Source organism: Ziziphus jujuba, chromosome 10 (assembly GCF_031755915.1).
Source record: "Ziziphus jujuba cultivar Dongzao chromosome 10, ASM3175591v1".
In the NCBI taxonomy this organism is placed as follows: Eukaryota; Viridiplantae; Streptophyta; class Magnoliopsida; order Rosales; family Rhamnaceae; genus Ziziphus; species Ziziphus jujuba.
The window spans coordinates 17,095,345-17,122,104 of record NC_083388.1 but is presented as its reverse complement, the minus strand read 5'-3'; the positions used below and the strand labels follow the sequence as shown (position 1 = coordinate 17,122,104).

Genomic DNA, 26,760 nt, shown 5'->3' with positions numbered 1-26,760 from the left:
AAAAAAAAAAAGAAATTAGTTCTTCATGCATGGTCAAATAACCTTTTAAGTTATTTTTCATATAGCTTCGATTTCTATAATTTTAAAGTCCCAAAAACCAACTATTCGATGTTATATTTCCATAAAACACCTTAGGTCACATAAAGCAAAAGCTCTCAAATGAGCACCTTTTCGGTTTAAACCAATGATTGGGAAACTCAGACTCCATTGGATTTATATATATATATATATATATATATATATATATATAATATTAAAAAAAAAAAAAAAAAAAAAAAAAAAAAAAAAAAAAAACCCACCAGGGAAGGTCGACATTTTTCTAGTGATCCAGATGGAGCCAAAAGCCTCTAATACGGACTAGGCTGTAGAGTCCAACACATGGCTTCCCCACCAATTTTCAACGAACCTTCTATGTGCCCACCCGGCAAATAAGCCCAAATCCATTACCGCGTAAAACCGAAACAATGAAGCCCTAGGCCCCAGGATGTGACACGTGTGCATACACATTCCGTAATATGGTGTACCGACACCACAAACACCATCATCATCATCATCATCATCATCATCATTCATATGCATACATTATATACATCATCGCCTAACCCACTGCCCCTCACTCGCATCACAACAACTAACCCAAAAACACTCCCCAGTCTTGGCCTTTAAATACTCGCTTTTCTTCCACCACGTTTCGTCTCTTCGTTACCGACTCACAGAGCAACAAACGAAAAAAAAAAAAAGATTAAAACCGCTAGAAACCAACTCACTATGGGCGAGGTGAGTTCTGAGTTGACTCGCTTTTCCATTTCATTTTCATTTCCTCTCTGTTTTTTTTTTCTGTTTTTTTTTTTTTCTTTTGGGTATGAATGTGGGTTTTTTATTTTTTCTTGATGCTTTTCTCTTGCTGTGGTGGTCTGTTATCGCAGAAGAAGAAGGGAGGCGAGAAGAAGAACGGCGATGGAGGTGAAAAGAAGGAGGACAGTCCCATGACTGTCGTTTTGAAGACCGAAATACATTGTGCAGGCTGTGCTACCAAAATCCGTAAAATCGTCCGAGGTTTTGAAGGTATATTATCTCTCTCTCTCTCAATATATATATATACATATTTATATATATGCTTTGCGATTTTCAAATTTCTGATTCTGCTTTGTGCTTTCTGGATAACATTTCATTCAGTGCCTTTTTTTTTTTTTTTTTTTAATTTGACCGTACAAGTTATGAAATCGATTATTTCAGCATGAGAAAATATAGGTACTTTTTTTTTTTTTGTCACTTTTATTTTTATAAAATTTCCTTTATTATATGTCTGCCTCCCCCTGTTTCTCCTGATTTTAATTTTTTTCTTAATTTTTTTAATTTTTAATTTTTGTTTCCTTCGAATTTCCATGAATATTCTCTTTTTCCTTTTTTCCCCTATTTTTCAATTTCGTCATTCGCCGTCGTTTTTATTCTAAATCACGCAATTCGCCTAAATTTCTTAGATTTTTACTTCTAAAAAATAGAAAGTCGATTTATAGAACTCTGCTTTTCTTCTCGGTTTTCCTTTTTCGGTTTTCCAAACTCTACTTTGGCATTTTATGCATTAGGGTTTCTGTTCAATTTTTTTCTCTAATGAAAAATCCTTGTTGATTCTCCGGCGATGTTTTGTTGGCGAAGGGGTGGAGCAAGCGAAAGCAGAAAGCGATTCGAACAAAGTGACGGTCATCGGGAAAGTCGACCCGTCAAAGCTCCGTGATGAACTCGCCGGAAAGTTACAGAGGAAGGTCGACCTCGTCTCTCCCCAGCCTCCAAAGAAGGAAAACAACGACGACAAAAAGAAAGCCGAAGGAAAAAATAACAACAATAACACCGACGACAAAAAGCCCAAAGAGAAAGAGGTTCTATTCTCTCTCTCTCTCTCTCTCTCTCTCTCTCTCTCTCTCTCTCACTGGTCCCCGCTAACGTGCGCCTGTCTTCTTTCTCATTTGATTAATTTATTTTAATGAATAATTAAATGAATACATATATCTATATATTTTTTAATCTTCGTTTTTTACGGCGTAATGTTAGTCTCGGAAGCTCTAATAAGCTTAAGATTTAAATAATTTGTTTTAATTAGTAAATAATTTTTTGTTTTAAAAAGGTTGATTAAATTTTAATATTTTCTAAAATTTATTTTATAATTACAGCCTCCGATTACGACGGCGGTTCTGAAGCTGAACCTGCACTGTAATGGTTGCATGGAGAAGGTACAGAGAGTTATAAAAAGGACTAAAGGTAAGTAAAGTTTTTACATAACGGTGTCGTTTTTAATATGAACTGTTAAGGAAATTTCCTATTTTGACAATTGCTAATTTGTGAAAAATGCGTTAATTTGTACTTTTCAGGGTACCATGACATGTCCATGGACAGGCAAAAGGACCTTGTGACTGTTAAAGGGACGATGGACATGAAAGCTCTGGCTCACATTTTGAGTGAGAAGCTCAAAAAAACCGTTGAGATTGTCCCGCCCAAGAAAGAAAAAGATGGTGACAACGCCGGAGAGAAAGACGGTGGAAACAAAGGCGGCGGCGGTGGGAAGAAGAAGGGCGGCGGCGGTGGAGATGGTGGGAAGGAACAGCAAGAGGGTGGTGGTGGCGGCGGTGCAAAGATGGAAGAGATAAACAGAATGGAAACTATGGGTCATCCGGGATTCGCTTATGGATACGGGTTCGGGTATCCGAATGTTGTGCAGCCTGTTTATGGATACGAGTATCCACCCGTATATGCTGGCGAGTACCTCCATGCACCGCAGCAGCACCACCATGCACCCCAGCTTTTCAGCGATGAGAACCCAAACGCTTGCTCCATTATGTGAGAGAGAGAGAGAGAATAGGCATCGTTTTTCAGAAAGAAAAAAAGACTGAAAAAGAAATTGTAAATAAGAGCCATAGAGAGGGGTAGATATGGAAAAATTTTGGATGGGGGTGCGTGATCATCTATTTGATGTCTCAACCAAAGCTATTTGTTTTCTCTTTATTTGTTTTTTTCTGTTTGATTAAGTTCCAATGTCTAGTTGGTTACTGTTATTGTTATTATTATTATTATTATTTTAATAGTAATTTGTATTTTTATGAATTTTGATTGATAATAAATATAATAATGTATATAAAGTGGTAACCATATATGGTGAGACATTGATGGTGGAGGGAATTGGCAGTGACACTACAGATGGGTAGTAAATGATCCCTATAATGGGGTCCATTAGTGTCCCAATTGTAGGGTTTTGTCCCTGTAATGTATGGCCACTTAGATAATGACACGTCACTAAAGTCGCAGTCAAGTTTTCCACCAAACTCTCTACGTTCAAAATCAAAAACTTTTGAGCAATCAATCAAATATATATTCAACATAAATGCTTGCAGATCTGGAAGATTCCATTTTATTAAATTTAATTCTGAATAGGTATAAATGTTTTAATAATTAAATGACCCAAGTTGAAAGATTACGGTCAGGTTAATTTGTATTTGATATTTTGCTTGCTTGTATTACTTTTTTGGCATCGTGCACACATTCTAAGATGAAAGTTAAAAATTAAAGGTTTTTTTTTTTTGTTTTTTTTTTTTTTGGGGTCCCATTTTGTTTATGTCCTTTTGTATTTTTCTGATCCAGACACAACATTATCTGTTAATTGAATAACTTGAATAATGTATATAATTTAAATTTTTAAGTATTTATTTTAAGGACAAATAATTTTTAAATTAATAAAGACCAAAATAATGAGACTGACCGTATTGAACGGATTTTGCCCTTTATTTTGTTAGTAATCTTGAATGGGAAAATTAAAACTCAATTTTCCTAGTTAAAAAAAAAGAAAAAAGAAAACCACTTCCACTAAAATCTAATTATTATTTTTCCATCCATGCATAAGAGACCAGTTAATAAAGTTAATGACTTTTTTTTTCCCCCCCTTCAAAGTAAGAATTATAGGTGGAAAAGAAAAATACTGTAACATTGTGAGAATTAAAGCCCATTTACCCACGTGTAATACCTAAATGTAACAAACTCCACCTATCCTATACCCCTCAAAAATCAAAAACAACACGTCAACAACAAAATCAAAAGCCCCAAAAATGTGTCTACCATCCAATCCAAATGACTCCCCCTTGTTTTTCTATCCCTCTCGTGTGCAATTGCAATTGATTTCGCAAATTTTAACCCCACAAAATTCCACATCCCAAATTAAAAAATAAATAAAAAGAAAAAGAGCTTTAAGTCGGGAAGCTGAAAACGTTAAAAAGTTTGGGTAACAAGAAAAACATTCAAAAACTAAGATGATGAGAGGAGCATCTATAATATATATACATATATAAGGATGATAAGGACGATAATGATGATCTGCAAGTGGGACCTACCCAATTATCTGAACCAACCAGGGATTGATCATTGATGATGAAGACGAAGAAGAGAGGAGAGAGAGAGTGAGCAAGGAATGAACGTTTGGACTTAGCGAGTTTTACTGTGGGAAAACAGAAACAGGCCAATCCTTGTCGTCCTGGTGGTGTCCCCTAAACAGCATTTTCCTGGAACCCAACATGTATATCAGTCTCAGTGGACACTAGCCAACACCTCATATTGTAATTACATATGGTTTCGTACATAACAAAACAAACACATTCTTGCTATTTGCTAAGCTCCACCTTTTCTTTGCTTTTTATTTTTTATTTTTATAATAATAATAATAATAATAATTTGATCAGTAAATATGCCTGCAGTTTTGCAGAGGATGTGGCTGTGGCTGGTTTTGGACAGGTTTCGCAGTGTAAAGTGGTGTGGGGTCTTTTGGTGGAGTCCTTTTTCGGCTTTGAGTCTGAGACCGTAAGATTAGGGAGTTCAATTTCCCTTTTTTTTTTTTTTTTTGGATTTAGTAGAGTTTACAAAAAGAAAAGAAAAGAAAAGAAAAGAAAAAGTGCTAGAAAATAATTATTGAAAACTTATAAAAACCTCATCCTAATCGAAACACCATTCCTGCTATTGGGAAGCATATGATTGACAAGATGTCTCTCAATAAATCTGTTTTCCTTTTTTGTTTTAAATAAAAAATTTAAAGAGCTGTTAAACAGTTTTATTTAATTAATCAGAATTCAATCATTTATTATGCTTTGCGTCATCTCATTAGTCATGAGAATAAACCTCTACTAGCTGTTTTCATATAATATATATATATATATATATACTTTTTTTTTTTTTTTTGTTTCATTACATATATATATATAGCAAATTGATAAAAAAAAAAAAAGTAAATAAAATGAGACTTGTTTGCCTCATGAGAATCGTAGAATAATCAAAACGAATAAGTTATATTAAAGAATCACATATACAAGTTATATAGAATTTATTAGAATTTTCCATTTTATAATAAAAAAAAATATTTGGTTAATTAATGCTAGCTCATACTATATGGATATATTAAAATAAAACCTAATATCAATAACGTAATGTGGAGGATGGTAGCGTTTATTAATAATTTATTGAACATAAAAATTAGTAAAAATAGAAAGAAAATAATTAAAAAATGGGAAACATACGGCCTTTGGATTTATTAATTACAGAGTACGTGTAGCCAACGTATGAAATCATGATATGCATGCATGTATCATTTATGTGATATGCCATACCCATCATGATGCTACATTCATGATGTGATGTATATGGCAAAAATTTCCCAACTTTTGTCTGCCTTTGGGAAAGAAACATGAACCTTCCTACGAAGGTTGGGGTAAAAAGGCAATAAATATCAATACAAAAACACTTTTTGATTTTTTGTTAAAAAAAAAGAAAAAAGAAAAAGAAAAAAAAAACACTTTTTGATTCTTTTAATTTCTTCCTTTTTCTTTTTTCTAAATAAAAATTATTTTTTGGATGTAACTAAATTCTATAATTTTTTTTATGGATGAATGGGAAAGGGACATGTCGGTTAGGCAAGGAAAAAAATCTTAAGTAACAGATAAAATTCGAGAATATTCTAGCACTCAACGTCTACCAAAATTTTCAAATGGTCAACCTCAAATTGAATAAATTGAAATTTTAATTTTCACTTCCAATTGGAAAAATATTTTACATTTTTTTATTAAAGAAATGGGTTTTTACATTTTTTTTTTTTTATGTATATCCAAAAATTCCAAGAGTGTATAGAATTTGAGATTCCAAAGTCCATGTGATTTAAGGGTTTCTTTGAATCTTCTTCCTTTGGAGGTGATGATTACATGACCTTAAGTACCCCATGTGAGATTTCAAAAAAGTTAATAAAGCAATGAAGAAAAAAGAGAGTGGGGGGTGGAATTTTTTGTCATAAAAAAAAAATATATATATATATATATATTTTTTTTTTTCTTATAAAAAAGTGTTTATTACCTTCATCCTAAATAATATCCCTTTGACTTGCTAAACCATGTTTATCTTCTTTTCTGGGTCTGGACTGGATATCTAAACTATATACATGTTCATCTTCGTTATATATTTGACCTAAAATATTATTTTTGCACATATTTCTAATTGTTACCAACTCGTCAATTATTTAAATGGAAAATAAATTAATTTATGTTTGTTTTTGTTAACCTTACATGTTTTTTGGTTTTGGGTTTTCAATTTTTTTCTTAAAGATTTTACTTTCGTTTGTGAATAATGGTTGTGTTTTAAGTGATATTTAGGTTTCTTAATTTACTACAAAATAAAAAAATTCTGGTTATAAAATTAAAGAAAAAAAAAGGAGAAATACTATATTGAAACTCATTTCAAATTACTGTTTATAAATTATTCAACGTCTTTTTTCTCAAAATAAAAAAATAAAAAAATAAAAAAATAAAACCAAAAACATAAATTACCAAGATCAAGGGTTAGTAAAGAATTAAACTTAACATATAAATTGGTTAGACTTACATTTTTCCAATCTCACAATTTTCCATGTACAAAATTGGTGATGAGTCATGATGATGGCTTGAGGGCAAGGTACAAAGTCATTGGTGTGTGAAAAAACCATTGAGGAAGTACATAATTAAGGAGAGTGTTTAGTTATAATTTAGAGTTTAATTGGTTAACTTCTAGGAGAATGGCTACACACAAAGAGAATGAATATGACTTAAATCATTCATGCATGTTTGGATAGGAAGAATCTTTGATCCCATAACACACTTCTCACCTTTAAAGAAAAAGAGAGAAGAAAAGAAAATTGATGAATGAATGGAACACAGTGAATACTGATTAAGGCAAAGCCTTAAGTGGATTTTGGAAGCTTTTGCATGGCCTTAGGGCGGTAAAGTTTTGAAGTGTGAAAACAATTATTGTTTTGAGTTGCTTGGATTGACAATTATCACTAAACTTGTTATTTTTTTAGTGGAAGGATATAACTATATACTTAGTTTTAAAATTTAATAATTGTAAACTTTGTAAACTTTTTTTTTTCCCGTGGCAAACTGATAAAACTTTCTGTTATTCTATTGTGAGAATAATTAGGGGCTTGACTTTTTGAGTATAAAAGTTTCAAAATGAGAAAGAAGGGTCAATTCAAGAAGACAACTACTTGTACAAACCTGAGATATCAGGGATGAAAATGCATATTATTCCACAATCAGTTACCATTTACCATAAAAAAGAAACAAGTTGCGTGAAGTTAAGGGCTAGTTTGAAAGCGATTTTAGAATTTTGTTTTTTGGTTTTTTAATAATATTTAGCAAAAAATCTAAAAATAATTTTTATGATTTTTATTTCTAAAAAATCATTTATTTAGTAAATATTGAAAAAAAAAAAAAAAAAGAACAACCATGTGATTATTGCTCCCTACAGACTATCAACTCTTGCTTTGGAAGTACGACGTTACAGCTAAGGGTAAATATGGTTGGTGATAATTTTAAAGCAGTTTTATTTTAAATAGTCTAGTAATCACAGTACTTTTTAAACTTAAGAAAACAATATAAAATACTTTATATACTTTAAAAGACAGAAAAAAAGGGGGGAAAAAAAAAAAGTTCGTGAAAAAATTGATAAGGCTGAGAAAAAAAAAGAAAGGAAAAAAAAAAGTGTGTCTCGAAGTAATATTTTTCTACTCAAATTCCGGATGCTTATGGTGTAGTGGTAAAATAATACTGTCTAAAATTGTTATTTTCAAAAAGTTTAAAGTTTTATGCGGTTAAAAAGTTTTTAAAAAAAGTTAGATGAGCATTACGAAAGCAGATATATTAAAATCTAAAAGGTGAATCTAAGTAAAATGGTTGCTACAAAGCATGTGTGTTTTGCTTAGGTAATTTGAAGTGGATAGAAGTGACTATAAGTGCTGTATTTGGTCAATTTTTATAATCTTCAGAAGATTTATTGACAATTCAATGGCATAAAATATTGAATTAATGAGGTTGATAAATAATTGATTTGGATGGATGTTACACAAATTACGCAACTTGTTTGTTGTAGGGTTTCTTATTGGTTTTTATATGTTTTTTAAAAACAAGGCCAAAACCAAAGTAGTCTTTTAGACCCATTTTTTCAAAGTTCATTCAACATCTTCTTCTTTTTTTATTTTTGACCTTTTCTATCATAGCACTACCATTTTATACACAAAAAAACAACTCTCACTCTTAAAAGAGCTTGGTGACAAAAGTGTTGGTTACATTTGTCAACTTCAATAGCATCCTATGTGGTCATATAATAAATTAATAACCTAGTTTGGTTTTGTAACATTCGTGCATTAATAAAATGGCGAGTAATTGAAGGAAAATTAATGGATTTCAAAATTTCCTTTAACCATAAGAATGGTAATACAATTAATTAAATTACAATAGACTGTTAGAAAAGCATGCTATTAAATTAGACATTAAAGCACTCTCATTCTTCTGGAAATTATGCTTCTATAGAATATTAAAAAATCCTCGTATATTTTCATGGCTGCTTCTGTTTTTTACCTGCAAAATTTTCCCTCTAATTAAACGAGTACATTTCATCTCCCAGATATACACAGAAGAAAGAAAAAAAGCTGGAAAGATAATTAGTAACTTGGTCTGGACGAGTTTTCATCATTATCATCAAGAATGAGCTTAACTCCATTATTCTTGAGGGAATTGACAATAGCCCAAATCTTGGTGCGATTCTTGAAGCCTTTCTTCTCAACTTCCTTGTTTACATCAACATGAATACCTCTTCCCTGTCCCTGCTCAAGACCTTCCACCTTAAGCCGCATCGCTAACACCTCTCCAACAACAGATGCAGCCTTAGCATTGCACGACCGACCACACTCGAGCGAGCCCTTAATCGAATGTTCAACAGTTGATGATGTTGCAACATTCCGCCCATTATTTCTATCCACCACGTTCGCTGTAATGTACTTCAATGATATGAACAACCGCAGCACATACCGCTTCAAAACTGTCATTGTTCCAGAGCCCTGAGGCTTGATTTATCAGCAAAAGCCTGTTAGTTTTAAAACTACTCAAGGGAAATTGTGAACAATTATTTCTTGAGCTTGAGCTAATCCAAAATATCATCCAGAATTAAGCTTTTGGAACCCAATAAGCTGCTGCCAGATAGACTGTTATGAGGAATAAATTCGATTCTGGTAGCAGCTTGCTCTAACTTTTCATCAAGCATACAAAGCCAAATCCATCAAACATATAACATTATCACCCCAGCATTTTACACAAGCACTGCTTCTGTATTATTATGTTATCCTCTTTCTTAGTCCTGTAAATTTATACATAATCAGCAAAACAATATACATAAATCTAAGCTATTTTACTAACTAAACATAATAAGCTACAAGATTTCAAGATGCTTTTCCTTTGTCTCATCTAGTTCTATCCCTATACTTTATTTGCAGGGGCAGAGAACATATTACCATATCAATAGCAAGAATAAAGTAGCAATGCAGTTACAAATGGTTCTAATTTTTCCCCCTCAACTCTAGTTTGCTACCAACATACTGTGCATATATATATATATATATACATAATAAAAACTAAGACATAATGAATTGGGAACAAATTACTACTAGAAGGGAGAATATCACCTTCAAACTAACTTTACATAACAAACAGAAAACGATAACCACAGAACAAAAGTAAAATTTAAACCAGCCAGAAATTTAAATTTAATTAAATTTATTCTTTAAAAAATCATCATGTTTTTGCTATCTTGCACTGAAATGCGCTAGGAGGATCCAAGTAATAAACAAGGAAACGAAAAAATAGTCATAACTGGCTCCATCATAGGTCATTTTTTAAAATATTAACAAATTTCCAACAATTAAGAAGGTTTGATATACCTTTTAGAAAATATAGCATGTCCTTAAATAACAGGAAGTAAACAAAACCAAGAACTGCAGTCTTAAATAACAGGAAGTAAACAAAACCAAGAACTGCAGTACATAGTTCAGAATCATTTTCTCCCCCAAAATAATAATTTCAAACTTTCTAATCATCTACTTGATTCAGCATTTACAGATTTGGAGCTATAGAAGTGTGGAATCTTATAATCTGCTGCCTCTTAGAGCAAATATGCAAAACGGATGTGATTGATGGTGTCTTCAAACTCTCCATATAAAGCTTCCACACCTATTCACAAAACTAGCTTCAAAGGAACCATAAGTGTCCAACTTAAGAGTAGGTGAGAAGGCACTCCTAAAAATTAAAAGAGGATGTTGGAGGAGAGTAGGCCTTACTGGCTTCTCAATCTTCAGTATGCTAAAAGAAGAGACCTCACTTGAATACTCAATCCACATGTAGTTAAATAAAGTATGAAGATTTACTTGATGGGTGATGCTCGTCCTAAATGTGCCTCACAGCAATTTTAAATGAATAATTATAATTACCTTGGCTTTTTTCAACACAAATTTCCTTTACACAACCATAACTTTTTGGAACAAATGCTGTGGAGATTCACAACATGACATTATCTTTTAATTGTTATATGCCTACAACCACAGCATTACTTAATTCACTCATGTACAACAATTATTCATCACTTTTTAAAGCAGAACGGGGTTGACACAACTATAATAGTATGTGTATGGTAACAATACCATTAAAAAAAAAAATGCAACGTTTTTTCCATATGAAACTCATACTGATTTATGCGAGTGCCTATTCCCATTAAACAAGTAGTTAATTCATGAGAGCTAGCGTTCAGCATAGGCTATAAGGACGAAGAAGAAAGAATACTAGTTTATAGGGTTTAAATTAGGGTGTAAAGATCATAACAGGTTAAATAAAAGTCATAAAATAGTTAATCTGCAAATAACAAATGTTAATTCTTATTTCAATATATTCTTATTTCAATATGCTTCATACATAAGAAAACAGGACCATACATACAGATATTTTCTTTCCCTCACCTAAAGTTTATCTAATGTTCAGTTTGTAATGAAGAAATGCCAGTACACCACCCTACATTAATAAAGAGAGATGCAATGCCAACATGTGATTTGGGCCCTTCAAAATATAGGAAGTATCCATATCTGCATGACACAAATATGGGTGGAATGTGGATCCAATCCTTTAAAACAGAAGAAGATACAACATATTTTTTAGTTGCAAGTGTCGGGACTCATCCAAGACTCCTCACAGGATCCCTGGATAAGCCTTGATCCCAGGGAACACCACCGAATCTTCCAATGGAAAATCTGGCAGCACCTGCCCTTATGGAAAGACTTACCACAAAATTTACCAGCACAAAAATACACTCCTATATGGTACCACCTTATCCCTCTCACCTTACTACAATAATTTCCACAATGGCCGCACTTCGATAACAATTTGTATAAAACACACATATATATGCAATAGAAATAATCAACTAAATATATAACCAAATATACCTTTAATCATTCACGTCCGCCCACACCACCCACTTATTGCCGTACATTTTAAATATCGTTTTACAAAATATACCAATGCGTAATATAAAAAGAAAAGTAAAACAATCATCACATCAACAACAATAACAATAATAGCAGTCATTTCATGATAAAAATAATATTAATATCATCTGTCATATTTATCCAAAGGTAATCACTTGTCCAATGGCTATCACATAATCACAACTGTCCCAAAAACCATCTCACCTACCCAAAAGCTTCCACTTATTCAAAAGACTATTATACTTGCCCAATGGCTATCTTTCTTACCCGTAGGCTGTGATACTTGTCCGGATATACTATATGGTAATAATAATAATAGAAATAATACTAATAATAAAAATAAAAATAAAAATAAAAATAAATAATGGAAATATAAAAATAATAATAATAATCATAATGATGATGATAATATCAATAATAATGAAAATAATTGTAATATTAATATCGATAATAATATTAATAATAATAATAACAATAAAAGCAAATATAATGTTAGAAAATCAGGTTATGAATAGATAGATTAGTACGAGGTCAAATAGTATTTTAAAATTCAAAATATATTATGAAATAAACACTCGTATCAGGGGTACAAATGATACCCTCCACCATACTGCGCAATCCATGATTCTAGCTGTCGCCGGCACCCTGTTACCAATACAGTCCAAGGTGGTTGCCTAGATTGGCCGTCCAATCCCCTAGACTCGTAAGCAACATAGTTACGAGGCTAGCTCTTCATGGACCACATCGGATCGCTGTCGCCGTACAGTGTGATACATACAAATATAATATATATATATATATATATATATATATTATTTACCCATACTTCTTCGTATACGCATGCACATTCTTTTATCAATTAGATAAAAGTATACACGTACTCATATACCCACAAAATATATGTGCATATAGAAATATATATATATCACTAGCACATATCATAGGATGCACCCACACTTATACACACGCATATGTATACATGAATAAAACAACACACATGCTATTTCGTGTTGGATGTCTAAAATATTACTAAAATATTACTTGTGCTTCCATAACATCAAATGACCACATAACTAAGATTCTGAAAATCCAGTTTCATGCCATGACTCAAGAATTACCAATGTTGTCCACCCAACTGAATATAATACAAAGTGAACCCGATTGGCCTAAACTCAAAATTTGGGATTTTTCAACATCTTGAGGATCAATTTAATTTAATCATTTCTTTGGCCGCTAACAATCATTAGGAACTTAGCTGTAATGACAAAGCTTGTCCGATTTCTGTCCAATTTCAACATAAACACAACATAGCTCCATCAATGGCATTTTCCTAAATATTCAATTATAATTCACATTCTAGCTACCAATTTGAAGCTTATGATGAGAGCATCAAGAAGATACCTTCAATTGGTCAACTTGAGAAATTTTCAATGTACTTCAGGACAGGATATTACAGCAAGACTCTATAAAGGATAATAACATGCCTATAGCAATGGCTGCAGATGCAAGGATTGCAGCTTCAAGGGAGGACGAAAGCATTAAAGATTGTCAAGGGGAAAGCTCCGAAACTGTGTATGAAGGAGGAGAGCACCGTTATGCAGGATGAATGCATAAGAGAGAACGATAAATTCGGAATAATAATGACAGTGTTCCATATACAGCACCTTTTTGACCTTTTGGTGTACAACAGCTGTCATTATACTTAAATAATTACAATTTTGTTAGTTGAATGCGAAATTTTTAACTTTTTAAAATTTTGATAACAAGAATTGAATTGAATTGTTAGTTTGTCTTTGAATTGCTATGTTTACGTACCTTTAAATATGAATCCAAATAATTACTATACAAAATTTCTAATGTATTCTTTACATTTATACAAAGTAACGACGTAGTTTAACTTTATTTAGGATCCTTTCTAGATTTATTCCTATATCTAGACTTCAGGGGAAAAGGAAAAAGGAAGAAGAATCTAGATATGTACCCATAATTGACCTCAATATCAGAGTTCAAGCAATTCCAGAGGGAGAATTAAAGGGACAAATCTGGCACATTTACTCCAAAGTGGCAACATAATCATCCCCTATCTTACTCCATGATCATCCTATATATGAATATCATACAAAAGTTGGATAGCTTACTTTCATACTAACATGAATAGGAGAGTAACAGGCCCTAATGCACGCCCAAATGGATAAGTCAACCAATAAAATTGAATGGTGAACATAAGCTTGTCTAAGGTTTAAAAGATCTTCAGTTGTATCATTACTTTGTAAAAAAAGAGACAGAGATGGTGGATTTGAAAAGAGAAAAAGAAGCAAACAGCAAAGACAAGCTGACAGAAAAACATTTCATAATAAAAATCAAGAAATAAGCAGAGAATTTGAAGAACATAGATTATTAACAGGAAAAGCAATTGACAGACAAATGAAAGACTGAAAGAATGTTTAGGTCCTTTCAATGCCCCAACTACACATTTCAGCATTTTAGGAAATCTTAGGCTAAAAAGTTAAAAGAAAAAAAAAAAAATGAATAGAATGAGAAAAAGAAAAAAAAGAAAAAAAAAGGTAAAAAAAAAAAAGTAAAGGTCCATCACTCGCTCAAAGAATAATAAAATATTTACAATGATAATAATTAAACAGGGAGAAAGAAATACATAGGGTTTGACCACAATGGGCTGAATTGATTATCTTGAAGTGGATACTAGATTACACATTACAAAAGATCGAAAAAGATTACACACCAGCCTTATTTTTTTTTTTTTTTAAATTGCTTTTTGGATTGACATATGCTTGATCTTAAACTTTCCACATATATATAAAATCAGAAAGAGATAGACTAGAAATGATATCTTCTGTCTCAGTGAGACCAAAGTTGTGAAGTTATGCGCCATCAAACTCATTCAGTCTTCAATACAAATAGAAAACCACATTAAAAAAATAAAAGAATAAACGAAAGTAAGAAAATAATACCAAAACAAAACAGAGAAACAGTTACAAACCGGGGGAGAAACAATGAATACCCAAATATAAAATGTATTGGAAAAACCTGAATATTTCACTAGAATTTAAGCTTAAATTTCAGAATTAAATTAAGGTACCTAGAACCTACTTACTGGGCCAGGCACCATACCGAATTATAATAAACTAAAGGAACATAAAAACTAAAGCCAAGAAGTGATAGATTGAAAGCTCATAACTCATACTAGTTGAAATTCCAATAAGTAGTAATATTTACCACGTTTGATGTTCCAGAGTGGGATTGAATTCCTGAATAGCTCCCAAAAAACCGGATTTTTAATGCTCCCAGCTGCAAAGATATAGACTTTAAATTACCAAAATGAAAAGTTGGAGAAAGAAGAAAAAATGAACATATCAGAAGAAACTAGTTGACAAGAAGAAAATTTTAACGTCAATATAACTTACCAACAAAAACCCTCGAAGATTGATTCAAGCCATCAAATCCCAACAATTACTCCAAACAACAACAGCCAAAAGAAATTACGGATACCGCACAACACTAAAAGACCCACCTTCCCTTTTCGTCTTCTTCTTCTATTTTATTTTAATTTTTTAATTTTTTTTTAATTTTTTTATGTTTTCTCTCACAAAGTCCAAAAAAATGAACAAACTTTTATATACAAAATTTCAAAACCAAGCATAAAAAAAATAAAATAAAATAAAAAAATAAAATAAAAAAGCTGCAGTTACCGCTAGAAAATAAGAGAGAGAGCCAGTGAGGAGGGTAGGAAGAGGAAGCATTAAAGAAGCAAAAAGAGTGGGTGTGGCTTATGGTCCGGAATTATTATTGGGCTTAAAATAAACTCGGATCTGGCCCAATTATACAGAAGCCCAGTCAATTTGTCCTTTTTCTATAGGCCCACGTCCCTTTTCTTTTTCTTTTTCTAATTCCCTATGTTTTCTCTTCAAAATCCAAACAAAATGAACGAACTTTTACATTAAAATCTCAAAAAACCCAATTGAAAAATCCAAAGAGTAAAATTTTGAAAAAAAAAATAAATAAATAAATATGAGAGAATGCAAGTGAGTAGGGAAGGAAGCAAGAAGAAGTGAAAAATGAGTGGGCCGGGGTGGGGGTTTGGGTGGAGAATAAATCATCAATGGCTTTATAATCAAACACCGAGTCGGCTCAATTCTACAAAAATCCAAGGAAGCCCAAACGATATGTCGTTTTATGAAAAGGAACGATGGTAAAAGGAAAAGTAAAAATCAGACCGACCTAAGGTTTCCAATTCCAACTGAAGGTTCAGACAGTTTGGTTTGGATACGCAACCCGTAAGTGCTTTCTTCTTTTTTCTCTCACAAAGACTCTGGGACTTGAACACGAGCTCTAAGACACGTGGAGACCCCCAAGACACCTTGCGCTATATATCTATATATATATATAAATAAAATTTCCTCCCCACCTCCACTCATTCTGCGAATAACCTCGAGCCCTCATTCACCGGGTTTTTGCCTCGCTTACCCGACATAACACCAAGTCCACCGTACAGAAGGGGAAGAAAAAAACCCTAGATCTGATTTTTTTGTTTATTTTTTTTTAATTTCTTTTTACGCTCTTCTTCCTCGATCGCCTCCCAGATCCCATCCTTCGTTGCTAAAAGGTTTATTATTATTATTATTATTATTATTATCAATTTGATATGTAGTTTGCTTTATGTGTTAGGTTTTTGATTTATGGGAAGTTGTTTATTTTATTTTATTTTATTTTATATTTTTTTTGGTGTGTGGTGGTTTTTGCAGGTTAAGGATGGTGTCGGACGCTAGCAAGAAGAAGGCGGCGCAGAAGAAGGCGGCGGCGGCTGCCAAGCGAGGAGGCAAAGCTGCAGCTGCTGCTGCATCGTCTAAAGCATCGGCGGCTGCGGCGGCATCCGAGTCGCAGAATGGAGCCGATAAGCTGGCGAATGGGGTCGGGGCGCTTCAGATATCGGATCGGACTTGCACGGGAGTGCTTTGTTCGCACCCTCTCTCCAGAGATATCCGGGTAAGCATAATATCCTTTCAATTGCTTTTTTATTTTTATTTTATTTTATTTATTTGTTGTTATTTGAGTTTTTGTGAATTTGTTTGATGGTGTTTCAGTCTCTGATAATTTTCTATAGTTTTCGTGATGACTTTGTTAGCTGAACTGTAACAAATTTTGTTGTTTTTTCCGAAAAATTAGGGTGAAATTCCAACTGTTCAATCTTCACAGTATTATCAAAATGAATAGGAAGTCTAAAAGACCAGTTAATTGTTACAATTTATCTTTATTTTCCACATGAATTATTGTGTAGCTATTGGATGCTGGTTCATGGCCTAGTCTTTCCTAAAAGGATGTGTTATAAAAAAGTTACATACATGCAGTTTGTTGTTGATTTTAATCTTAATCATAATAATGAACCCAATTTTCTGATCATTGCAGATAGAGTCGCTATCGGTTACTTTCCATGGACATGACCTTATAGTTGATTCTGAACTGGAACTCAATTATGGCAGGTTAGTCTAATAAGCTACTTAATTTCCATAGCATGCAATTCGATACTGGGGCTGTTTTTGTGTCTGACCATTTGGTGTTCATTGCAGACGTTATGGTTTGCTTGGATTAAACGGGTGTGGGAAATCTACACTTCTCACTGCAATAGGATGTCGAGAGCTTCCAATTCCTGAGCACATGGATATATATCACCTCACCAGGGAAATTGAAGCTTCTGACATGTCTTCACTTGAGGCTGTCATAAGCTGTGATGAGGAGAGATTACAATTGGAGAAAGAAGCTGAAGCCTTGGGAGCACAGGTTTGTTGAAGTAACTTTAGACTATGATGTCGGTGGTTTGCAACCCTCATCCTCACTTTTATTATTTATTTATTTTTGTGCTATAGGATGATGGAGGAGGAGAGCAGCTAGACCGAGTTTATGAGCGTTTGGAAGCTTTGGATGCATCTACGGCTGAGAAGCGTGCTGCTGAAATATTGTTTGGTCTTGGCTTTAACAAGCAGATGCAGGCAAAGAAAACTAAAGATTTTTCAGGTGGCTGGAGGATGAGGATTGCATTAGCAAGGGCTCTATTTATGAATCCAACCATCCTGTTGCTTGATGAGCCTACCAATCATCTTGGTAAATTTCCGTTAGGATTTCTGAATTTGGTTTTTCTCTTACTACACACGTGTCCCATAGCAAAAACTTAGGTTTTGGCTAGAGAAGGATTTACCATGATGTTGAGCTTTTTCCGAAATTTTCTCTGAGGTCTAATTTGTCCTATCTGGTTCATTGCATGATTTAAAGGTCAATTTTTCCTCATGGGCTAAAAGTATTAATTAACTTGATTTGAAATCTTGTTGTGGATAAGGATTTTGGTTTAGTAATGTGGTCTTTTAACCATTACACTTATATTACAAGAAAAAGACATGTGGAATAAATGATATTTGCATTGACTATTTCTGCTGTGCAACAGAAGAATATTATTAGGATTCTTTAATAATTGCTTTTAATTTGCTTTTTCATGTAGAGGAAGAATTTGTCATTTATGCTTCTCAATTTTCTTTTCTTTTTAAAGAATCAACTGCTCATGTTAAGCAGAGACATTTTTAGGTCTGGAAGCTAAAGCTAGATTTTATTTTATTTTATTTTTTTCTTTTAATAGTTTATTTTCCATCATATTTTTATTTCAAATTTGGGTCTGAACTCTTCGGTTGTCCATATGAAAGTTTATCTAGTTTTGTAGACTAAACATATTGCATTATTGTGTGACTTTTGGTCCAATTAATCGATGCATGAAGGTGCAAGCAAAATATGGTCTTAGTTTCATAAAGTTGCTGTAGAAATTAGTTTTGCACTTGTTTTGATTTTCTGTATAGTTTGCTTTTTTTAAAGAGGATCTAAAAGTTACCTGTTCAGTATTTAAAGTCGGAACATGAAAGATAATGGAGAAGTTTTAATGAGATGTGCTAGACGATTTGATGTCTGCTTTTACCTTTTGGTTGGTTGTAATAAATGCCTATAACTCATCTAGGTTTTCTGCCTCGACTCCTAATCATATAGTTGTATTGGCAAGTTTTTGAGCTGTTGAAAGGTAATTAAATGTGTGTGCTTTTTGAAGTTTGCTTGCTGATTATATTTTCTGTGTGTCAGTTGATGGTTATAGTTAACTTCTTTCATTGATAGATAGATGTTGTGGCCATTGCCTTCTAATGGAGGAGTGCATTTGACTTTGATACTAATGTATACTTATTTTCATCTGTTAACAGACTTGGAAGCTTGTGTGTGGTTGGAGGAGACTTTAAAGAAATTTGAGCGTATTCTGGTGGTGATATCACACTCCCAAGACTTTCTAAATGGTGTATGCACGAACATCATCCACATGCAAAACAAGAAGCTGAAGATATACACTGGTAACTTCGATCAATATTGTCAGACCCGTGCTGAACTGGAGGAGAATCAGATGAAACAGTACAAGTGGGAGCAGGAACAGATTGCTTCAATGAAGGAATATATTGCCCGATTTGGACATGGGTCAGCAAAGCTAGCTCGTCAGGCACAAAGCAAAGAGAAAACTTTGGCAAAAATGGAGCGTGGTGGACTTACGGACAAGGTGGTCAGAGACAAGGTTCTTGTCTTCCGCTTTGTTGATGTGGGAAAGCTTCCTCCACCAGTGCTTCAATTTGTTGAAGTAACATTTGGGTATACGCCTGATAATCTCATCTACAAGAACATTGACTTTGGAGTGGATTTAGATTCACGAATAGCCCTGGTTGGACCTAATGGAGCTGGAAAGAGTACGCTACTGAAGCTGATGACAGGGGAGTTGACTCCTCTTGATGGCATGGTTAGGCGGCATAATCATCTTAGAATTGCTCAGTTCCACCAGCATTTGGCTGAAAAGCTTGACATGGACATGTCAGCTTTACAGTATATGATAAGAGAGTATCCAGGAAATGAGGAAGAGAGGATGAGGGCGGCAATTGGTAAGTTCGGGTTGTCAGGTAAGGCCCAAATAATGCCTATGAAGAATTTGTCGGATGGGCAAAGGAGCCGAGTGATCTTTGCTTGGCTAGCATTTAGGCAACCTCACTTGCTGCTTTTGGATGAGCCGACTAACCATTTGGATATTGAGACAATCGATTCACTGGCTGAAGCATTGAATGAGTGGGATGGTGGTATGGTTCTTGTCAGCCATGATTTCAGACTCATAAATCAGGTAGCTGAAGAGATATGGGTCTGTGAAAATCAAGCTGTGACCCGGTGGGAGGGTGATATTATGGACTTTAAGGAGCACCTCAAGCAAAAGGCTGGTTTATCTGATTGAAGCTAGTAGGTCAAGAGGGAAGCTTATGGTATTTGGACTATCTGTAGGCATCAACTTTACAGTTGTTTGTACAATGTGATATGGGGATATTGCTGCTCGGTAATTTCTTCCCGCAATAGTGGATCATTACGAAAAGCCAAAAAAGATGAATGGATGGTGATGGCTTGGTTATTGTTTCAAGCCTATTGCCTGTTGGAGGTGCCGTCTTATGCTCTTTTAGTGGGGTCGTATTTTTCGTTTTTTGTTTTTTGACCTATCATTTACATTTATTATCCTATTTTGCTTGGTCATTGACCAATTCGATATTAATGCCTTACCTGAACCTTTTTGTATCCTGTTATATCCTCCAGGATAAAGATATGTTGTATTTGAGAGCATAAATTATGGTAATATTAGCCTTATCATTATTGATATTTTATTCTTCTGATATTGAACACACAGTTGAAGCTGGTGGACTTGATTTTGTGTGCCCACACTATTCCGTCAATGTCGAACCCAACATTGTTAAAAACATTATGTTGTGAACATCCCAGATTCAGTCTACTTCTTAAGATGCCTAATATGACAGGTGTTCTTTCTTTGAGTCTATAAGAAAGCCAATTAGTTTTCTTAAACTTTAGCCCTGTTTCAGTGTATGAAGACACTGGGACTGGTTCAATTTGAGTTTAGGCTATACTCTTCCAGAATGATCAAGTTGGTTTGGCTTTGGATTTTGCGAGTTTGATGATTTGCATGCAATGTAGTGATGGTCGGAGTTTGATTAGTGATGACCATCTGCATGAAGCTAGGAGGCATGGCTGCTTGTGTGATGCCTGAACTTGAATTAAAAATAAATAAATAAATGAATAAAACTTTGATCTAGGTGTCCCGACATGGAAAGTTTATTGCCATCTTAACTATTTTGTTCAAAATGATATTACGCCTGAGATCCTGAGTAGGTAAGGTACTATTCTCAGTTTTAGCAAACGATATTTCATGTTGCCCTTGGTATCAACATTCTGCAATTGGCAAGTATACCAAGCAAGAAATAGGATTATGGGAACCTTTCAATTCTTCTTAGCACGCGAAGAAAATTGAAAAGAGGAAAAGGAAAGTGCACTGGTTAGACCCCTATGCCATTATAGTACTAGAATAAACTAAGAGATATTTGCATTTGGTAGAATAAACTAAAAGATAGTGCACTGGTTTTCTTTTCTGAACATTTTGGAATATATTTTTAATAAATGGGACTTTGTATTTTGCTTCAAATATTTCTTAAAAATTATATTTGAAAGTAGAAAATTTGATGGAAATAATGTTTAACGTGTCAATATTGAAGTAGTACGGGCAGTTTCCGAAGCATTGCAATGGCCGTAGATGAGTGGTAAGCAAAGTGGAGCCCCGATGAAATGACTGTCTGATAAAAGAGAAAATTAGAAAAAGACTCGGAAAGTAGCAAAAGGTGTCAAGTCACTAGCATTGCCAGTTGTACTGGTCTCTGCAAAATTGGAAATCTGAAGCATGTACACCATCTCATCTCATCTTTTATTTTCGGGAAAATTTGATTTAGTTTTTGTTGTAATTACATTGAAATTCTAGGCTTTTGAAAATGATGATTTTATTAATTAATTTTAACAATTAAAGATTATAATTGCATTTTTATAATATTGTTTAATTATTATAAAATGTTGATTTTTAATTTTTTTTTTTTGACTTTAAGTTGTAAAAATTATTTAATATTAATACAAATGATTTTATTTTAATATATATAGAAAATAAAGAGACATTTATAATGGTTTTAAAAAAGTATATGGAATCTAAACAAAGTTACTTGGAGAGCATAGCAAAATTATTGATTCTTTTGATAATGATGTTGAGTTGGAATTCTTTATATAGTTTCAATGATAAAAGAAAAATAAATAAAAACAGTACTATTAAATAATATAGGTAGTTAAAGAACGTTTTTGATAATTTTCATTAGAACCATCCAAACCATTTAAGAATCATTTTGATGGAAAATCATCAAATTTTCTTTTTATGAGTTTTTAGATTGCTTTAAGTATTAAAATTTAAATAAATTCATATAGGATTATTCCTTTTATAATTTAATATATCACTAAACTTATATGGTTGAAGATTATATTTTTAATTTTTAATTCTTAAATTAATTCAAAAATTATTAGTAAAGGTCCTCATGAGAAACTTATTAGAATATTTTAATAAAAAAATGATTGTATATATGTATATTTGATATTTTGAAAGCTATCTCTTAATTTATATGTGAAACATGATATGATATTTGCCAAAATTTTAGGGTTCCCAAATGGTTAGATTGCTTATGGCTTAACCGTTCTTATTCAGAGAGCCGATCTATTTATCGCCAACTTTAGCTTGGAATTTTAATTCGTTTGCTGGAATTAATCATACCTGCACGCATGTTTTTGGTAAATAATCACTGCATTAAAAGCACAGAAGAGGAAAAGCAGTAAAAGCCTTACATAATCACTACATCCCTCCTTCGACACAGTCAACAACAGTTGGGCCAAATAAAAATGGTACCTCCACACATAATGTCTGTTTGAGAGTACTTCAACAACAATAGTCGTGGCCAAATTAAAATCATACATCCAGACATGGTGTGTGTGTGTTTGAGAGTACTTTTTTATTAGTACTTAAATTCTATATCACTTTTTTTTTTTCTTTTTTTTAGCATTTTTGTCAAAAATGTTTCATATAAAAAATAACGAACGTTTGATTAAAAATGGTTATAAAAAATGCTTTAATGTTACTTTGATATTCTAATTTATGCAATTTGTATTGGTATTACCTCGGATGGTCCCATACCACAATGTCTTGTGGTCCTTAACTACGGTTTAATACTATTAGAAAACATCTTTTTATTCAAGCCAAAAAAAAAAAAAAAATTCATATTTTTTTGCCAAAAACACAGAGGAAGAGGCAGGTGTTATTTTATTTTATTTTTACTTGGCAACATTTATTAGAGCTCCAAATGCACTACTAAATATGATTATACTTTAAATTTCAAATAGTTCATTTTACTAAATAAAGAAAATAGTAATTTTAGAAGGTATCTTCAATTTAGAATATAATATATTTAAATAATAATTGTGCTTTAATACCTTGAATTTTCAAAATTGTGTGATTTCGATTTTGAATTTTGAAATTGTGCTATTTGAATCCTTAAATTTCAAATTTTGTGCGAATTAGTTCAATTACAAACCAACTATTAACAGATCGTACACATGCATTGCATGTGATCTCTTTTAACACACTTTGGTACCCTCAAATTTTCAATTTGTACAATTTTGATCCTCCACTTTATTCACGTGCACATTGGTACCATCAATTTTAAGTTTGTGTGATTTAATAATGTGTAATTTAGATTTTAATTTTTAAAATTATGCAATTTAGGTTTTCCATTTTTCAGATAATATAATTTATAAATAAAATAATTAATAATCAATAGTAAAAAACGTATACATAGGTTTAAATTCTATTTAGGAACGTTTTAGCAAGAAAAAATATATTTTTTCAAAATAATAATAATAATAATAATAATAATCCAAAATGGTTGGCTGTAAATAGATAATGATCAGGACATACCAACTAGGTTGGTACCCCAAAACCATTATCTAATAATAATAATAATAATAATTTACAATATTTTTCCATTCCCCCACATGGGTATTTCAAATTATAATTTTTTAGTTATAGGTGTGAGTGACTTACTAATTAAACTAATATCACTTAACTAACAACAATAATAATAAAGATCAATATAATGTACATAAAAAGAAAAACACAAACAAATAACAAAATCCAAAAAGAAATTTTAATTGCCTCAAAAATCTATCATCTCCTTTATTTTTTCAAATAACATAATTTTTAAATAAAATAATACTTATTAAAAAATAATTAATAATCATAGTAAAAAAAAATGTATAAATTACTTTTAAATACATTATAGTAAAAATGCTATACTTTTTCAAGAAAAAAATTTTAATTAATAATTTAAATAAATATATTTTCTTAGGTAAAAATTTTTAAATTAATAATTAATGCTTCATTGACTTTTGTTTTTATGGTTAATTTTATTATATTATAATGTTTAATTGAAAATAATAAATATTAATTTAAACTTATTTACCAAAAAAAATATTTATTTAAATTAAACCTATTTACACCTTTTGTACTATTGATTATTAATCTTTTTAATAAGTATTATTTTATTCATAAATTACGTTATTTGAAAGATGCAAGGCCTAAATCGCACAAGTTAAATTGAAATTCTAATTTGCAAGTTAATGAAACTAAAGGCTTAAATTGTACAAATTTAAAAGCTAAGGGTAACAGAATATGTGTTAATAAAATTAAATATCTAAATCGTACGAATTTTAAAGTTTAAGATATCAAATTGCAATTAAAAAAGGTCACGTACAATGCACATGGGCAGTTTGTTAATGATCATTTTGTACTTGGACCAATCGCATAAAATGAAACCTGAGGGTTCATATTACACAATTTCAAAGTTTAAGATTGAAATTGCAAAATCTTGAAAATTCAAAATACTAAAATATAATTAATCTTAGATTTTAAAACTTGCAATTTTGAAACATTTGTTTACTAAATACTCACTAATTCTTTCTACTTTTTGTTCTTACTTTAATAAAGCAAAAACTGGCTGGCTACAATTTATTTTTTACTTTAGTACAACCAAAACTAACTATTTTACAAGCAACTGAAATACCAAATTAAATTTAAATTTATCAAACTCTATATTGAATATACTCTAGATTCTTTATTTATTTACTTTTTATAAAAACACAATGAATTAATTGTCCAATTTTATCTTTTTTCTTAATATTTTTAAGAACAAATGTATATATTTATAAGGATATTTTTCTTTCTTATTTTGTCAGATAATACAGAGATCAAAAGAAAACATAAAATGATTTGATAATATAGAACGGTAGAAAAGAAGTTTATAGGATTTTTTTTACTAGATTCCACCAGATCCCAATTCCGTCTCGGTAAATTTACCTTTGATTATTCAATCATCAAATGAATTAATTGGATGCCATAGCTTTCATAATTTCTTTTACATAATTTTACATTAATAAATCCATTACTTTGGATTTATCCCAAAAATAAAAAAATAAAATCCTTTATTGAGGTACGTACGCAGTACTAATTAAAAAATACAATATTTAAACTATTTAGGAATATTGCCACCCATTTTTAAAACCACTGCGTATATGTGTTTCTACTTCAAATATACAATTTCAAAATCCTTAATTAATATTGAAGGTATAGTACTACTCATTCACGAAAAAAAAAAAAAAAAAAAAAGACAGTACATTGCTCCTTTTGTTTTTTATAAAATTTTTTTGGGGTGAATAGTACTATTGCTACTTGAATCATAAATACCGAATCTCTCAATATCCATATAAAACTCGTTTAAAGGAAAAGAAAAAAAAATATATATATATAGAGAATATATCCAATTAGTATTCATATAAATTTTAAAACATGTACATTGAAATTAAATTCTTTCTATCTGAAAGGGGAAAATTAAAAAAGAAAAAAAAATGGCAACATGTTATTTGAAGCATGCATTTTGATTGAAATTACCAAAGAGAGGTAAAAGAACTGGTAATGAAGTAGTAAGGGTATATATATTATAGTTATAGGAATTAATATGCATATTTCCATGGAGATGATGAGGCAACCAATTAGTCAAATACATGTAAAAGGGAAGACAAACCGGTTACAAAACTAGAAAAGCCTTATTGTTGCACGAGAGAAACTAACAAAAACACTAATCCGAAAAATTAACAACCAAATCCCAATTTCAATCTGGAATTCGCTTAGCTTGAAACAATTTATGCTTCATTAATAGCTCTGCACCATGGCTTTGCAAGAATCCCAATTGACCCCAACACTACTAGAAGACTCATCTCTTTCCTGCCAGTGCTCAGCCAATATCCTCTCCAGCTCGCTTGGCCTGCAAGGAACCGTTAGTGCACCTTCATGGTCGAAACCATACTCTTCCGCTGCTTGTTCCAACAGCCTCAGAAAAGTTGGGTGACTCAAATAGCACAAAGAGACTACAAATCTCTTTGGTTCCTCATCAGCCTCCACAGCTATCACTGCGAAATGCCCTTCCTTCACGTCTTCAGGAACCGGTGTCAAATCGCATACTTCTTCGTGGTTCTCGTTCATATAAGAGTTCGATTTCCGACCCATTAGAAGACTCTTTTGCAGCTTTTGTGCTACAATTTTGAGCTGCACAATGCTGTTTTTCTTCTTCCCACTACTGCTGCCCCTAAGCTTCTTAGCCATAAATATGATTTTGTGAATATGCTTGGTGTTTGAAATATTTTATGTTTTTTTTCTTTTTTTCTTTTTTTTTTTTTTTGGATGGATGGTACTTTCTAGGAGGAGCTTTGGTCCCGTTATATAATAGGGTCAAAGATAAGATTGGAAGAAAGTTTGCTATGCATATGGGTATAGCCATTCAATCACTTTGTCAAAGCTGCAGAGAGAGAGAGAGAGAGAGAGAGAGAGAGAGAGAGGAAACGACATGGTGCGGTGAGTGTAA

General features: G+C 32.1%; 4 protein-coding genes across 8 annotated transcripts; 2 read left to right on the top strand and 2 right to left on the bottom strand.

The window, feature by feature from the left end:
- Nucleotides 1–616: 616 nt before the first annotated feature.
- On the top strand, nt 617–3,096 carry LOC107411457 (heavy metal-associated isoprenylated plant protein 3). Its single transcript, XM_048469176.2, has 5 exons — nt 617–777; nt 927–1,065; nt 1,657–1,877; nt 2,169–2,256; nt 2,367–3,096. The coding sequence occupies exons 1-5, from the start codon at nt 769–771 to the stop codon at nt 2,834–2,836; spliced, it is 927 nt and encodes a 308-aa protein (XP_048325133.1). The 5' UTR covers nt 617–768; the 3' UTR covers nt 2,837–3,096.
- Nucleotides 3,097–8,731: 5,635 nt separating this feature from the next.
- LOC107411474 (uncharacterized) lies at nt 8,732–15,595 on the bottom strand. Of its 5 annotated transcripts, none has more exons than XM_025070700.3 (4): nt 15,280–15,595; nt 15,092–15,163; nt 13,259–13,425; nt 8,732–9,394 (listed from the first exon to the last, which is right to left on the bottom strand). In XM_025070700.3, the coding sequence occupies exon 4, from the start codon at nt 9,374–9,376 to the stop codon at nt 8,993–8,995; it is 384 nt and encodes a 127-aa protein (XP_024926468.3). In that variant the 5' UTR covers nt 9,377–9,394; nt 13,259–13,425; nt 15,092–15,163; nt 15,280–15,595; the 3' UTR covers nt 8,732–8,992. The 5 variants fall into 5 exon arrangements, with proteins under 5 accessions (XP_024926468.3, XP_024926467.3, XP_024926469.3 ...); XM_025070699.3 differs by having other exon boundaries at nt 8,732–9,684; nt 15,280–15,594; XM_025070701.3 differs by lacking the exon at nt 13,259–13,425 and having other exon boundaries at nt 8,732–9,388.
- Nucleotides 15,596–16,274: 679 nt separating this feature from the next.
- Nucleotides 16,275–20,570, top strand: LOC107411473 (ABC transporter F family member 1). The gene is made up of 6 exons (XM_048469311.2): nt 16,275–16,478; nt 16,618–16,858; nt 17,279–17,352; nt 17,440–17,650; nt 17,737–17,971; nt 19,102–20,570. Exons 2-6 carry the CDS (start codon nt 16,625–16,627, stop codon nt 20,157–20,159), a joined length of 1,812 nt encoding a protein of 603 aa, XP_048325268.1. The 5' UTR covers nt 16,275–16,478; nt 16,618–16,624; the 3' UTR covers nt 20,160–20,570.
- A 5,245-nt stretch (nt 20,571–25,815) lies between these two features.
- On the bottom strand, nt 25,816–26,737 carry LOC107411469 (auxin-responsive protein SAUR50). Its single transcript, XM_016019057.4, has one exon. It carries the CDS (start codon nt 26,499–26,501, stop codon nt 26,052–26,054), a length of 450 nt encoding a protein of 149 aa, XP_015874543.1. The 5' UTR covers nt 26,502–26,737; the 3' UTR covers nt 25,816–26,051.
- Between the last annotated feature and the right edge of the window lie 23 nt (nt 26,738–26,760).

Bases quoted from the DNA above. Each gene is read 5' to 3' on its own strand.
- LOC107411457 (XM_048469176.2), top strand. The intron at 1,066-1,656 runs GTATATTATCTC...TTGTTGGCGAAG, and splicing joins AATCGTCCGAGGTTTTGAAG to GGGTGGAGCAAGCGAAAGCA. The intron at 2,257-2,366 runs GTAAGTAAAGTT...TGTACTTTTCAG, and splicing joins AGTTATAAAAAGGACTAAAG to GGTACCATGACATGTCCATG.
- LOC107411474 (XM_025070700.3), bottom strand. From the start codon at position 9,376: ATGACAGTTTTGAAGCGGTATGTGCTGCGGTTGTTCATATCATTGAAG.
- LOC107411469 (XM_016019057.4), bottom strand. From the start codon at position 26,501: ATGGCTAAGAAGCTTAGGGGCAGCAGTAGTGGGAAGAAGAAAAACAGC.
- LOC107411473 (XM_048469311.2), top strand. From the start codon at position 16,625: ATGGTGTCGGACGCTAGCAAGAAGAAGGCGGCGCAGAAGAAGGCGGCG. The intron at 17,353-17,439 runs GTTAGTCTAATA...TGTTCATTGCAG, and splicing joins CTGGAACTCAATTATGGCAG to ACGTTATGGTTTGCTTGGAT. The intron at 17,972-19,101 runs GTAAATTTCCGT...ATCTGTTAACAG, and splicing joins TGAGCCTACCAATCATCTTG to ACTTGGAAGCTTGTGTGTGG.